This window comes from Podarcis cretensis (genome assembly GCF_951804945.1).
Source record: "Podarcis cretensis genome assembly, chromosome: 13".
Taxonomy (NCBI): Eukaryota; Metazoa; Chordata; class Lepidosauria; order Squamata; family Lacertidae; genus Podarcis; species Podarcis cretensis.
The window spans coordinates 20,414,491-20,426,721 of NC_137182.1; the positions used below are offsets into that span (position 1 = coordinate 20,414,491).

A 12,231-nucleotide genomic window follows, 5' to 3' on the forward strand; every position below is an offset into this window, starting at 1 on the left:
GGTTAATACTTTAGTTCCTGAGTCCAGGTCACAGGCTCACCCTATTCATACACAAATATGCCCTTTATGGCAGGATTTGCAAGCAAAAAGACAACGGGAAGGCTTTCCCCATTTGCCTCCCTTACTGCAGAGGAATATTTGAGAGTCAAAATGGATTCAGGATTGCTCTCCCATACTATTTCAGACACATGGTTCATATATTTAGATACGTGTGCATTTATAAATCTTTATTCTATATCTGAAATTCTTATAACACTTTCTTGCCTTCTCTAAGTGAGTGGCAGCGCTGGGAGGGAGGAGGAGTTTGTTAAGGGCACTGGCCATTCTTGATTACATGGGTAAAACAATATAGGCTGGCATTTTGATGCCAATGGCTTCATGTGGGTGCCATTGGAGGGGGGGGCACCCCTCCCAGAATAAACAAGCACCCTCTGCTGCTTCCTGTGGTGCATTAAAGTTCATTTACAACTTTAAAGGGCACGGAAATACACTGTGAGGGCATATTAATTGTTAGCAGGTAAAGCCATTGCTTGGTATATGGAGTGCTCTGATTTCAAGGTCTGGCAACCAAAGGAGGGTAAAACAGAGAAAATGGTTAGGGGGCTGTCTACCTAGACCCCCTAAAGCAGGGTTCAGCAAACTTTTTCAGCAGGGGGCTGGTCCACTGTCCCTCAGACCATGTGGGGGGCCGGACTATATTTTGAAAAAAAAATAATTGAACATATTCCGATGCTCTACAAATAACCCAGAGATGCATTTTAAATAAAAGGGTACATTCCACTCATGTAAAAACACGCTGATTCCTGGACCGTCCGCGGGCCAGATTTAGAAGGAGATAGGGCCAGATCCGGCCCCCAGGCCTTAGTTTGCCTACCCATGCCCTAAAGTGATGACAGGCTAAAGCTTTCGTCTGTTGATATGCCAGTCATTGCTGCCTTTTCCCTCTCTTTCATTTAGTGCCTCTCTCTGGAAGATCGAACTGAAAAAGCCTGCTCTGGTCCCCTGCCGCCCTGTTCGGCTTTCAAGGTTCCAAGCCGCTGGAACTGGAAATAGAGAGAAAGAGACCAACGAGATAAGGTATGATTGACACATCTTGCAGAAAGTGCTGCTGCTCCAGTTACAGGCCTCTCTGATCCTCTCTGGTTTGCTCAAGTTGCCTGTTGTCCTCCAAGGCGAAAGTCCAAGGAAGCTCTTAGCTAATCACTCGACAAAGAGCTCTTTGTTATGGATTCCTCTGAAGAAATATGACTCTCTGGATCGAATGAGGAGCGCTTGGTGCTGTGATCTCCATTCCTTACCAGTTCAGCTGAGGGCTTTGCAAGCGCACAGCAAAAGCCGGACCTCCACCAGGCCTTCTGGAGATGTCTCCCTTCTCCGTAGCCATCCTCTTGTCGTGCGCCCTGGTGGCCCAGGCCTCCCAGGCTTGCCCCCACCCGTGCACCTGCTACGAGTCCTCCAGTTTCGTGGACTGCCACAGCCGCCACTTGGCCCAAGTTCCCCCAGGCGTCCCTCACGACACATGGATGCTGGACCTGAGGCACAACAACTTGAGTGGGCTAGAGGGAGGCGGCTTTGATGCTCTGTGGTCCTTGAGAATTCTCCTCTTGTCCCACAATCCCATTGTGAGGATATGGCCCAATGCTTTCAGGACCCTGGGCTTTCTGGAGAAGATGGACCTCAGCCACAACCTCCTGGTCCACCTGCCGCACTACTTCTCGGATGACTTGACTTCTCTGAAGGAACTCAAGGTGTCCTACAACCACCTGGGAGCCTTGCGGTTCAACAGCTTGCAGTACCTGGAGAACTTGGAGAAGCTGGACCTGAGCCACAACCGGGTGACTTCGATCGAGAGAGGAACTTTCCGGGGCCTCTCTGGGCTCAGACACCTCTACCTTCAGTCTAACAGGCTTACGGTGCTCTACAACGGCTTCTCCTTCATGCTCCAGAACCTTGAGGTCCTCCTCCTGAGCAACAACAACATCAGCGCCATTGAGCTGGAGGCTTTCATCTCCTTGCACAACATGAAGCTTCTGTCCCTGACGGGCAACCAGCTCATCCACCTCAAATTCAAGACGTTCCTGAACATCCAGACCATCAGCACCCATATCCAATTTGCAGGCAACCCGTGGATTTGCGACTGCGACCTCCAGCGTGTTTTCGGCAAGATCATGAGTGTCCGGCACCTCCACGTGGATGACTACGAGAACATCACCTGCGCCAGCCCCTGGCAGCTGGCGGGGTCACCCCTCACGTCTGTGGACAGCCAGCTGTGCGTGGCAGAGACTGCCACTGTCCTGGTTATAACTGTCACCGTCTTGGTGACGGTGATCGCTGCCATTGTCATGGCAGAGAGGAACAGGAAGAAGAACCAGGGGAAGAACTGGAATGAACCCGAAGGTCCCTTTGACTCAGAGAAATGAAATGGGGTTGTTGGGGAGGGAGGGACCACTAAGTAATAGAAGTTGGCCTTCTGGTGTTCTTCAAGCTCTGTCTTGCTCTCACCCATAACTCTGGGCCCTCCTATTTGCTATGAGGTTGGAGTGCTAGCCTGCTTCTCCCATTCCCACCCGCCCACCCCCCTCTTTCCTTGCAGTCTCAAGCCCTGTAAACAAATGTCAGGATGAGGCTGGCCTTGTGTGGAATCACTGCCCCGTGACACTCACTTCTTCTCCTTGAGAAGGTGACTCTAGCAAAATGCATACCTCAGATGAACCTTCTCGTCTGGCCTCCCTCTGGAGTTGAGGGCCAACATTTCTGTGTCCAGGGTAGCTGTCTACCAGCTCCATCTGGTATGCAGATTAAGACCCTACCTGTCTGCAGACTGTATCACCAGAGTGGTGCATGCTCTAATTATCTCCCGCTTGACTACTGCAATGTGCTCTACGTGGGGCTACCTTTGAAGGTGACCTGGAAACTACAACTAATCCAGAATGCGGCAGCTAGACTGGTGACTGGGACTGGCCACCAAGACCACATAACACCGGTCCTGAAAGACCTACATTAGCTCCCAGTATGTTTCCGAGCACAATTCAAAGTGTTGGTGCTGACCTTTAAAGCCCAAAATGGCCTCAGCCCAGTATACCTGAAGGAGCACCTCCACCCCCATCGTTCAGCCCAGACACTGGGGTCCAGCTCTGAGGGCCTTCTGGCAGTTCCCTCCCTGCGAGAAGTGAGGTTACAGGGAACCAGGCAGAGGGCCTTCTCAGTGATGGAGCCTGCCCTGTGGAATGCCCTCCTATCAGATTTCAAGGAAATAAACAACTATCTGATTTTTAGAAGACATCTGAAGGCAGCCCTTTTTAGGGGAGTTTTCAATGTTTGATGTTTTATTGTGTTTTTAATATTGTGTTGGGAACCGCCCAGAGTGACTGGGGAAACCCAGCCAGATGGGCGGGGTATAAATTATTATTATTAATAATAATAATAATACAGTAATACCTCGGGTTACAGATGCGTCAGGTTGCATTTTTTTCAGGTTATGGATACCAAAACCCGGAAGTACCGGAATGGGTTACTTCTGGGTTTTGGCAGTCGTGCATGCGCAGAAAGGCTAACCTGCGCTTTGCACATGCACAGAAGCACCGAATTGCAACCCGCGTGTGCGCAGACGCACAGACCCATGTTGCGAATGCTGCGGGTTGCAAATGTGCATCCCGCACGGATCACGTTCACAACCCAAGCGTCCACTGTAATATTCAAGCGCTAGAATCATGTCCACATTGGTGTGTCTCCGTGTGCCCCACAACGGTGGTGAAATGTAGATGTGGATTTTGCTTCAGCATCACCTTTGGGGAGGATTAGGCGGTGTGGACTGCACAATGCATTCTGGCTCCTGATGGGTTCTACCTGCAGCATTCTTGGATAGGGGCCATACAGGTGGTGAACTAGGAGACATTTAAAAGCATTGGGCAGGCTGACCAAGCACACCAGATCCTTGAAGGCTACACCAGGCAGAGATGCATAGGGGCCCAGCATGGGACACCTCTCTTGAGGAGGTGCAGATCTCCACCTAGGAACTCTGTGTAGCTAATAGGATGTGGCTTTATGAAACGACCTCTTCTGGGCAATAATCTCTACCTAGGCTGAAGGTATGTAGAAACCTGCCTTAGATCACCGGTCCATTTAGCCCCCCATTGTCTACTTTGACTATCAGCAGCTGTCTATGGCTTCCGGCAGGGCTCTTCTCCTAACTCTGGTACATATTGCATGCGCTCAGTGCCGGATTTACGTATAAGCTAAACAAGCTATAGCTTAGGGCTCCACTCTCTTGGGCCCCCCAAAAAAATTTAAAGGAAAAAAACCTGGATGTACATTTCCAAAATATAAGATAAAAAAAATTAAATTAAATTAAACCTACATACAGCAACAGTGTTTTGTGTTGTTTAGGATCCTATGATGTAAGTAATGGGCCTCCAATCATTTTATGTTAGAGCTTAATAATTATTTCACTATTAATATACTTCTTCTTTTCTTTCTTTTTTAAATATTTTATTAGTTGAATATAAGAACAACATATAATCAAATACAAGCTATATATTTCTTCTTAATTGTATTTCAGTTCAACAATTACTTTGATAAAATACATATTTTGTTATGTGCAAATGGCTTTAAATACCTATTAGGTCCGTAAATTACCATATAGCAGATATTCAACACAAAAACCAGTGACAATTAGTTGTTGACAAAGGACAGCTGGACATATAAAGGGCCCCGTTACCTTCAGTAGCTTAGGGCCTCATCAAACCTAAATCTGGCCCTGCATGCACAACAACTGCTCTACCGGTGAGCTGTAGGCCCATTCCTAAAGGCATCTTCTATAATATTTATCATTCAGTTTGACCCCATAGAATCAAAGACTTGTGGAGTTGAAAGGGACCCTGAGGATCATCTAGTCCAACCCCCCTGCCATGCAGGAATACGCAGCTTTCCCATATGGGGATCGAACTTGCAACCTTGGCATCGTCAGCACCACGCTCTAACCAACTGAGCTACCCAGGCCCATGTACGATGTTTCCTCATTGGGCAATATCCCTCGCTGTCGTGATGTGTGATGAGAAGAGCCCTGGCAAATCAGAACAAAGGCCCGCCTCCTCCTCCACCCTCCTGTTCTCACAGTAGCCAACTAGGTGCCTAGAAAGAAGCTCACTCCTGATGAGCCCCAGCAAGTGATATTCATATGCACACCATCTCTGGACTAGGAGCCCTTGGTAACACTTATTCTCCATTAGTTTGCCCAATCCCCCTTTGGGTTGGCAGACATCACTACACCGTTTGGTAGCAAATTCCAGAGTTTAACTAAGTTCTGTGTCAAGAAGTACTTACTTTCATCTTTCCTTAAGCATTCATCTTTGTTGGATGACTTGTGGTTCTACTATTATGAGAGGGGGACAGTTGGGTTATCTGTATCCACTTGATCTAATATTCCCTCTAAGGCAGAGGTAGGCAAACTAAGGCCCGGGGCCCGGATCCGGCCCAATCGCCTTCTAAATCCGGCCCACAGACGATCTCTGGGTTATTTGTGGGGCCTGCCTGGTGTTTTTACATAGGTAGAATGTGTGTTTTTATTTAAAATGCATCTCTGGGTTATTTGTGGGGCATAGGAATTCGTTCTCCCCCTCCTCCAAAATATAGTCTGGCCCCCCCACAAGGTCTGAGGGACAGTGGACCGCCCCCCTGCTGAAAAAGTTTGCTGACCCCCCAAAAAAGAACCTTCAATTAACTTATCCCCTCTTGCCCCAATATACACAAATCTACTTTGGGTTCTCTTCCAGTCTCAGCAGGTTCGTGATTTCCATTTGGTTGTATTAATATACTGCCCTAGCGCAGGAATTAAATATTTGAAAACTGATAGTGTTTCTCATTGCTGGTTTCTTTTCCCTAGGATCCATTGTTTATGATGTCTTTATTGATCCCTCAGCATTAAGAAGGTGAGGGTAGCCAATGGGTCTCAAACCCTGGGCGGGTTAGGGATTTGACACTGCACATGAAGACAGGCTCCGGCGGATTGTGTGGATGAAACCAAGGGTGGGTGGGTCCAACGGCCAAGAAGAATAAATCAATAATTGGCATGCAGACCAGGAGGATTAAGTCATCATCCCTGCTGTGATATAAGTGGTGGTACAGTGGTACCTTGGTTCTCAAACTTAATCTGTCCCGGAAGTCCGTTCCAAAACCAAAGTGTTCCAAAACCAAGGCATGCTTTCCCATCGAAAGCAGGGCTGTCTTCAGCATATGCGGCACCGGGGTGCAAATATCTGCCCAGCGCCCCCTCTCTGTTGCCCAGTCCCAGGCATGCAGGAGGGCAGAGTCGGCTGCCCGCCTCAGCATCTCACTGGCTCGGTCACCCCTAAACTCACGGCAGCAGAAGAGCACACCACAGCGCTCTGACCGATGGGCAGGCTCTTCCCCGGACTCAACTCTCAGGCCCTGGCCTCTCGGCCTGGTGCCCCTGAGAGCCCAGTACCCGGGTGCTCTGCACCCCTAGCACCTATGAGTAAGATGGCCCTGATAGAAAGTAAGGCAAAACAGATTAATCCGTTCCTGACTTTTAAAGGTAAAGGTACCCCTGCCCGTACGGGCCAGTCTTGACAGACTCTGGGGTTGTGCGCCCAACTCACTTAAGAGGCCAGGGGCCAGCGCTGTCCGGAGACACTTCCGGGTCACGTGGCCAGCGTGACATCGCTGCTCTGGCGAGCCAGAGCCGCACACGGAAACGCCGTTTACCTTCCCGCTGGTAAGCGGTCCCTATTTATCTACTTGCACCCGGAGGTGCTTTCGAACTGCTACGTTGGCAGGCGCTGGGACCGAGCAGTGGGAGCGCACCCCACCGCAGGGATTCGAACCGCCGACCTTTCGATCGGCAAGTCCTAGGCGCTGAGGCTTTAACCCACAGACATGAATTTTACTATCTAATGAGGACATTGATCCATAAAATGAAAGCAATAATCAATGTAAAGGTAAAGGTAAAGGTACCCCTGTCCGTACGGGCCAGTCTTGACAGACTCTGGGGTTGTGCGCCCATCTCACTTAAGAGGCCAGGGGCCAGCGCTGTCCGGAGACACTTCCGGGTCACGTGGCCAGCGTGACATCGCTGCTCTGGCGAGCCAGAGCCGCACACGGAAACGCCGTTTACCTTCCCGCTGGTAAGCGGTCCCTATTTATCTACTTGCACCTGGAGGTGCTTTCGAACTGCTAGGTTGGCAGGCGCTGGGACCGAGCAGCGGGAGCGCACCCCGCCGCAGGGATTCGAACCGCCGACCTTTCGATCGGCAAGCCCTAGGCATTGAGGCTTTAACCCACAGCGCCACCTGCGTCCCACCCAATAATCAATGTACTGTACTATAAAACAAATAAGACAGTGTTGTATTTTTGTCTTACCCACACTGATGATAGTCATTGTTTGGATGGGTGTGTGTGTGTGGCTTTTATCCATTTCCGCAGTCACACAATCAATCAATCAATCAATCAATCAATCAATCAATCAATCAATCAATCAGTAGCTGAACTGGGTTCCACACGGTCACAAAAACAAATTAACCGAAAAAGCCTCAGAAACAAAAACGCAAAATAAATAGCAAAAACAAAAACGCCAACCTGAATCCGTTCCGGAAGTCCATTTGACTTCCGAAATGTTCAAAAACCAAGGCGAAGCTTCTGATTGGTGCAGGTGCCCCGGAAACAATAGCCAACAACCGCATTGGACCTTCGGCTTCTGAAAAATGTTCGAAAACTGGAACACTTACTTCCAGGTTTTTGGCGTTTGGGAACCAAGGCGTTTGGGAACCAGGTACCACTGTACTTAGTCCTTGCCTCTCCCTGATCCCATTGGGAGCTGCCTTTAGCCTCCTAAAACAGATGCTAAGCAGAGGACATCACGAAAGATCGCAGGTGGGGACAGCTCCTCCCATTATTCAAGCACTTCATGTGATCTAGATTGAGGGTGGACAGAAGACAGATGGGAATCTGCTGGTGGATCTCTGAGTGATTTGAAATACACGCACACGGATTTTTGACTCTGAATTGTTAAAACATTGTTCCTAAATCTCAGCTACCTTGCGGGAGGTCTTGGAGAGATGTAAAGGCTATGGAGTAAATTCAGAGTAAAGGTAAAGGTAAAGGGACCCCTGACCATTAGGTCCAGTTGTGGACGACTCTGGGGTTGCGGCGCTCATCTCGCTTTATTGGCCGAAGGAGCCAGCGTACAGCTTCCGGGTCATGTGGCCAGCATGACTAAGCGGCCTCTGGCGAACCAGAGCAGCGCACGGAAACGCCGTTTACCTTCCCGCCGGAGTGGTACCTATTTCTCTCCTTGCACTTTGAGGTGCTTTCGAACTGCTAGATTGGCAGGAGCAGGGACCGAGCAACAGGAGCTCACCCCGTTGTGGGGATTCGAACCGCCAACCTTCTGATCGGCAAGTCCTAGGCTCTGTGGTTTAACCCACAGCGCCACCCATGTCCCTAAATTCAGAGTAGGGTCCCTAAGACAGTTGAATGGCATCTTATACACTTGCTTCCAGCAACAACTGCAGCCAAGCTGGAGCCAAACGTATTGCTCCGCTTTCTTTTGGTACTGTATCAGTGAGAAACTTTTGCATCTTTTGGAGACTCTCTGCATGTTTTGGAACTGTGATCATGCATAGGGTCTAAAACAGCGCATGTCTTTTGCATCTAATTCTGTCCAGGGTGCTAGGAAAACACGAAGCAGATCTTGCAAGCCCGAGGTCTGCTCTGATCTAGAGGCACCCACTAAAAAGCAGGCACAATTCCTCATCTTATCCCGTTCATGTTTCCATAAGCCCACATTTTCACACCAGATGCTGCTTCTCTGCAGGGACTGCAGTGGGAACACAACTGCTGCTATGATTTCCTGGATCTATTTTGCCCATGTTCCCGATTTGGAAAATGAACATCAAATGCACTGCTGGAAAACTGATTTTTTTAAAAAGAAAATGAAAACAATGAAAATACTATCTCATGCCCCAAGCCAATGTCGTTATTCTAGTCAAGTGCTCATTTCCATTGCCCGGAGACTCTGAAGTGCATCTTCAAGTCAGCACAATTCAAAATACATTCTGCGTTTAATTTGAGAGACCCAGGCAATTGCCCTTTTTTTGTACATCAGGCGGCTTCATCCAGCCAAGCTGCAATTATCCGCCGAAAGAGCTCAGATGCCCCCATTCAATTTTCTGCCTTCTGATTGGAAATGTGAAGTGAGGTTACGCAAAGGCAACTGGAGTTGCCAGCAGGCCCTGCCTCTTTTCTCAAGCTCTGCCCATGCTTGCAAACATACAAAGGAGAAATGACACCTAAAAGGCTAACAGATCTATTGTGGAGTAAGCCAGGGATAGGGACCTGCTAGCCTCTGGTGAAGAGTCGCAAGTGTCTCCCTCTCCTGCTGCGACAAACTCTCTTCTCCCCTGCTCTCCCAGAACAAGAAGAGGCATGAAAAGGGTGGAGGATAGGTTGGCTGCATGCAGACGTAATCTCAGATTGCTTGGGAAAAGCCCTGGAGAGGAGGGGACTTAGATGGCTGTGGGGAGGCAGGGATAATAATAATAACAATAATAATGGTAAATTTTATTTATACCCCACCCTCCCCAGCCAGAGCCAGGCTCAGGGCGGCTAACACCAATAAAATCACAGTAAAAACATAATAGGGGAAAAAGAGAAGGGGGGGAACAATTTAAAATATAGGTTAAAATGCAATTTAAAATGCAGCCTCATTTTAAAATAGCCGATAAATCAAGACCATAAGGGGAGGGGAACATAAGGGTCAGACCGAGTCCAAACCAAAGGCCAGGCGGAACAGCTCTGTCTTGCAGGCCCTGTGCAAAGAAGTCTCACAGGGCCGTAGTCTCCTGTGACGGAGCGTTCCACCACGTCGGGGCCAGTGCTGAAAAGGCTCTGGCCCTAGTTGAAACCCATCTAACCTCCTTGAGGCTAGGGACCTCCAAAGCGTTGTTATTTGTGGACCTTAAGGTCCTCCGCGGGGCATACCAGGAGAGGTGGTCCTGTAGGTACGTGGGTCCTAGGCCGCATAGGGCTTTAAAGGTCAAAACCAGCACCTTAAACCTGACCCTGTACTCCACCGGGAGGCGGTGCAGTTGGTAAAGCACTGGATGAATGTGATGCAGTGATCCTTGGCAACTGATTTTCATGGAGTAAGACCTGCCAGAGATGAGTTGCTGTGCTCATTAGACCTCACCCTCCTGTGCAGATTGTGTTTTTGTAGGATGTGATCCATGAGAAGCAGTCAAGTCAACATTCCTTGTAATGCCAGAGAAGACATGCGAGGGAATGTTTGGTCCAGCCAGTCGAAACTTCCTGTTCCTCCTGGCTGAAGCATCCTTCCTTTTGCATGTGGTAGGAGGTGGGCGTTGCCTTACCTGTCCAGGTAACAAAAGGACGAGTCACACAGCACCTCTCCCTTCTTTTTTTGACTTCCTTCTTTTTGACCTCCCAGCTTTTAGCTAGGACACCTCTGAGATTATTCCCCCATATGGGGTAGATCCACATGTACATATTTGTAACTAAGTCTGCCTTCTGGAATCCAACTGTGAACTGATGTGAGTAAACTTCTTTTATTGACTTCAAATAAGATTGTGGCATCTTTATTCTTTTAAGAGGGATTCAAGGGAGCTTACCAGGAACGTACATTTCAATCTGAGACAGATTGAATTGTATAACAGTGAGAGGCTCACACGAGCCTGCAACCAGCTATCTGCTGTGCATGTAAAAAAGGGGAATGTCACTCTGCTACATAAAGGAACTCTGTTTCCCTTGCTCTCCACACATTTCCTCTCAGTTCAGCTTGGCTTTTCCCTTCACAACAAGCAATGATGGCGCAGTAGGTTGCTGCCTGGGCCTCGAAGATGGCCAGCATCTCTCTCACTTTTTTTATCCCTTAGCCTTGTCTACACCACCAGTATTTTATTATTATCATCATCCCTGGCCCGTCTTTGCTGGGAGGGTGGAGCGGTTCTCTAGCTTCCTGCTCGTCATTCCAGGCCCCTTCGCTCAGAGCTCCCTCTCCTTTGCTTCCTAATGCCTCCCTAGATATTTCCATAGCGCATTCTGTACTGTACAAAATGTGGTCAGATGATATTTGCCAGAGAAACTGTCTTAATGGGTGGATATTGCATAAAATAAAAATCCAATTCCAGTTTTGTTTCTTTTTCTTTTTTGAAATGCTCAGGGAAGCTGTACCTCAAAGGCAAATATTGTGTTAGTGGATGTGTTGGTTCTTCTGACAGCTTTCTCAGCTTACATTTTCATCGCCTGAAGTGCAGTATTTATCTTCTGCAGTTGTGGTTTGCTGTCACCAGAGGGCGCACTTTACCAACTATTCCTCCTCCGTCCTTTCTTTTTCCGGTGATGGGGAAGCAGCTAATGGGAGCATCTATACAATTACACCTGTGTAGGGAAACGTTGACAGCTATATGTGGGGGTCAATGCTGTAAGATCTGGACTCCCTCCATGCAGACTGAAGGTGTAAAGAGGTGAATGAACCCTATTTCTTACAGCTATGAGAATCTCCGCCGTGTCTTGAATTTAGAGAAGCTTTTAATGTTTGATGCATTACTGTATTTTAATATTTTGTTGGAAGCCGCCCAGAGTGGCCAGGGAAGCTCAGCCAGATGGGCGGGGTATAAATTTATTATTATTATTATTATTATTATTATTTTTACACAGACCCTGGAACCCCCTAGGCTCTTTCCACTGCTCAGTGGAGAGAGGGGGAGGCACCCAATTTTTGTAACTTTTTAAATTTTCCTTCTGATTCTGTGATTCTAATTTTTGTTGGAGGGGGCAGAGTGAGCTGTCCTCGTTTTTTAAAATCAGCTCTTTTCTGCTTTGAGAAGTGGTATGTGTCCCCCATCCCTCTTTCAATTCCCAAACAGCTTTCCCAGACCAAACGGTGGTAGTGATGGCAGCAGCAGCCGAGGAATGCTTTGCAGAAGGAACTTGTCGACCAGAGACGTTTTGCAAAGGCCTGTTGGATTTCTGCATGCTTTCTTCCCTGCCACAGTTGACGTCATGCAGGCCCGATTTTCTCAGGCTGCTTGGCTGCTGACTTTAACCTCTCAACATCTCACCTTCAAAGCTAGGCCTTCCGGTCTCTTGAGGCCATGGAGGTACTCGGATTGGCTCTTGCCTTTTGGTAAGATCTCCCTGTTGGCTTTTAGGGCTGCCTGTTTATTAAGATGGGGGCAAGATTTTTTGTCTGCAGAA

The 12,231-nt window shown here is 48.4% G+C and overlaps 1 protein-coding gene across 1 annotated transcript; it reads left to right on the forward strand.

The window, feature by feature from the left end:
- Window positions 1-821: 821 nt before the first annotated feature.
- Window positions 822-3,191, forward strand: LOC307200887 (uncharacterized protein). Its single transcript, XM_079949931.1, has 2 exons — window positions 822-1,077; window positions 1,154-3,191. The coding sequence occupies exon 2, from the start codon at window positions 1,362-1,364 to the stop codon at window positions 2,418-2,420; it is 1,059 nt and encodes a 352-aa protein (XP_079806057.1). The 5' UTR covers window positions 822-1,077; window positions 1,154-1,361; the 3' UTR covers window positions 2,421-3,191.
- Window positions 3,192-12,231: the final 9,040 nt, after the last annotated feature.

Bases quoted from the DNA above. Each gene is read 5' to 3' on its own strand.
- LOC307200887 (XM_079949931.1), top strand. From the start codon at position 1,362: ATGTCTCCCTTCTCCGTAGCCATCCTCTTGTCGTGCGCCCTGGTGGCC.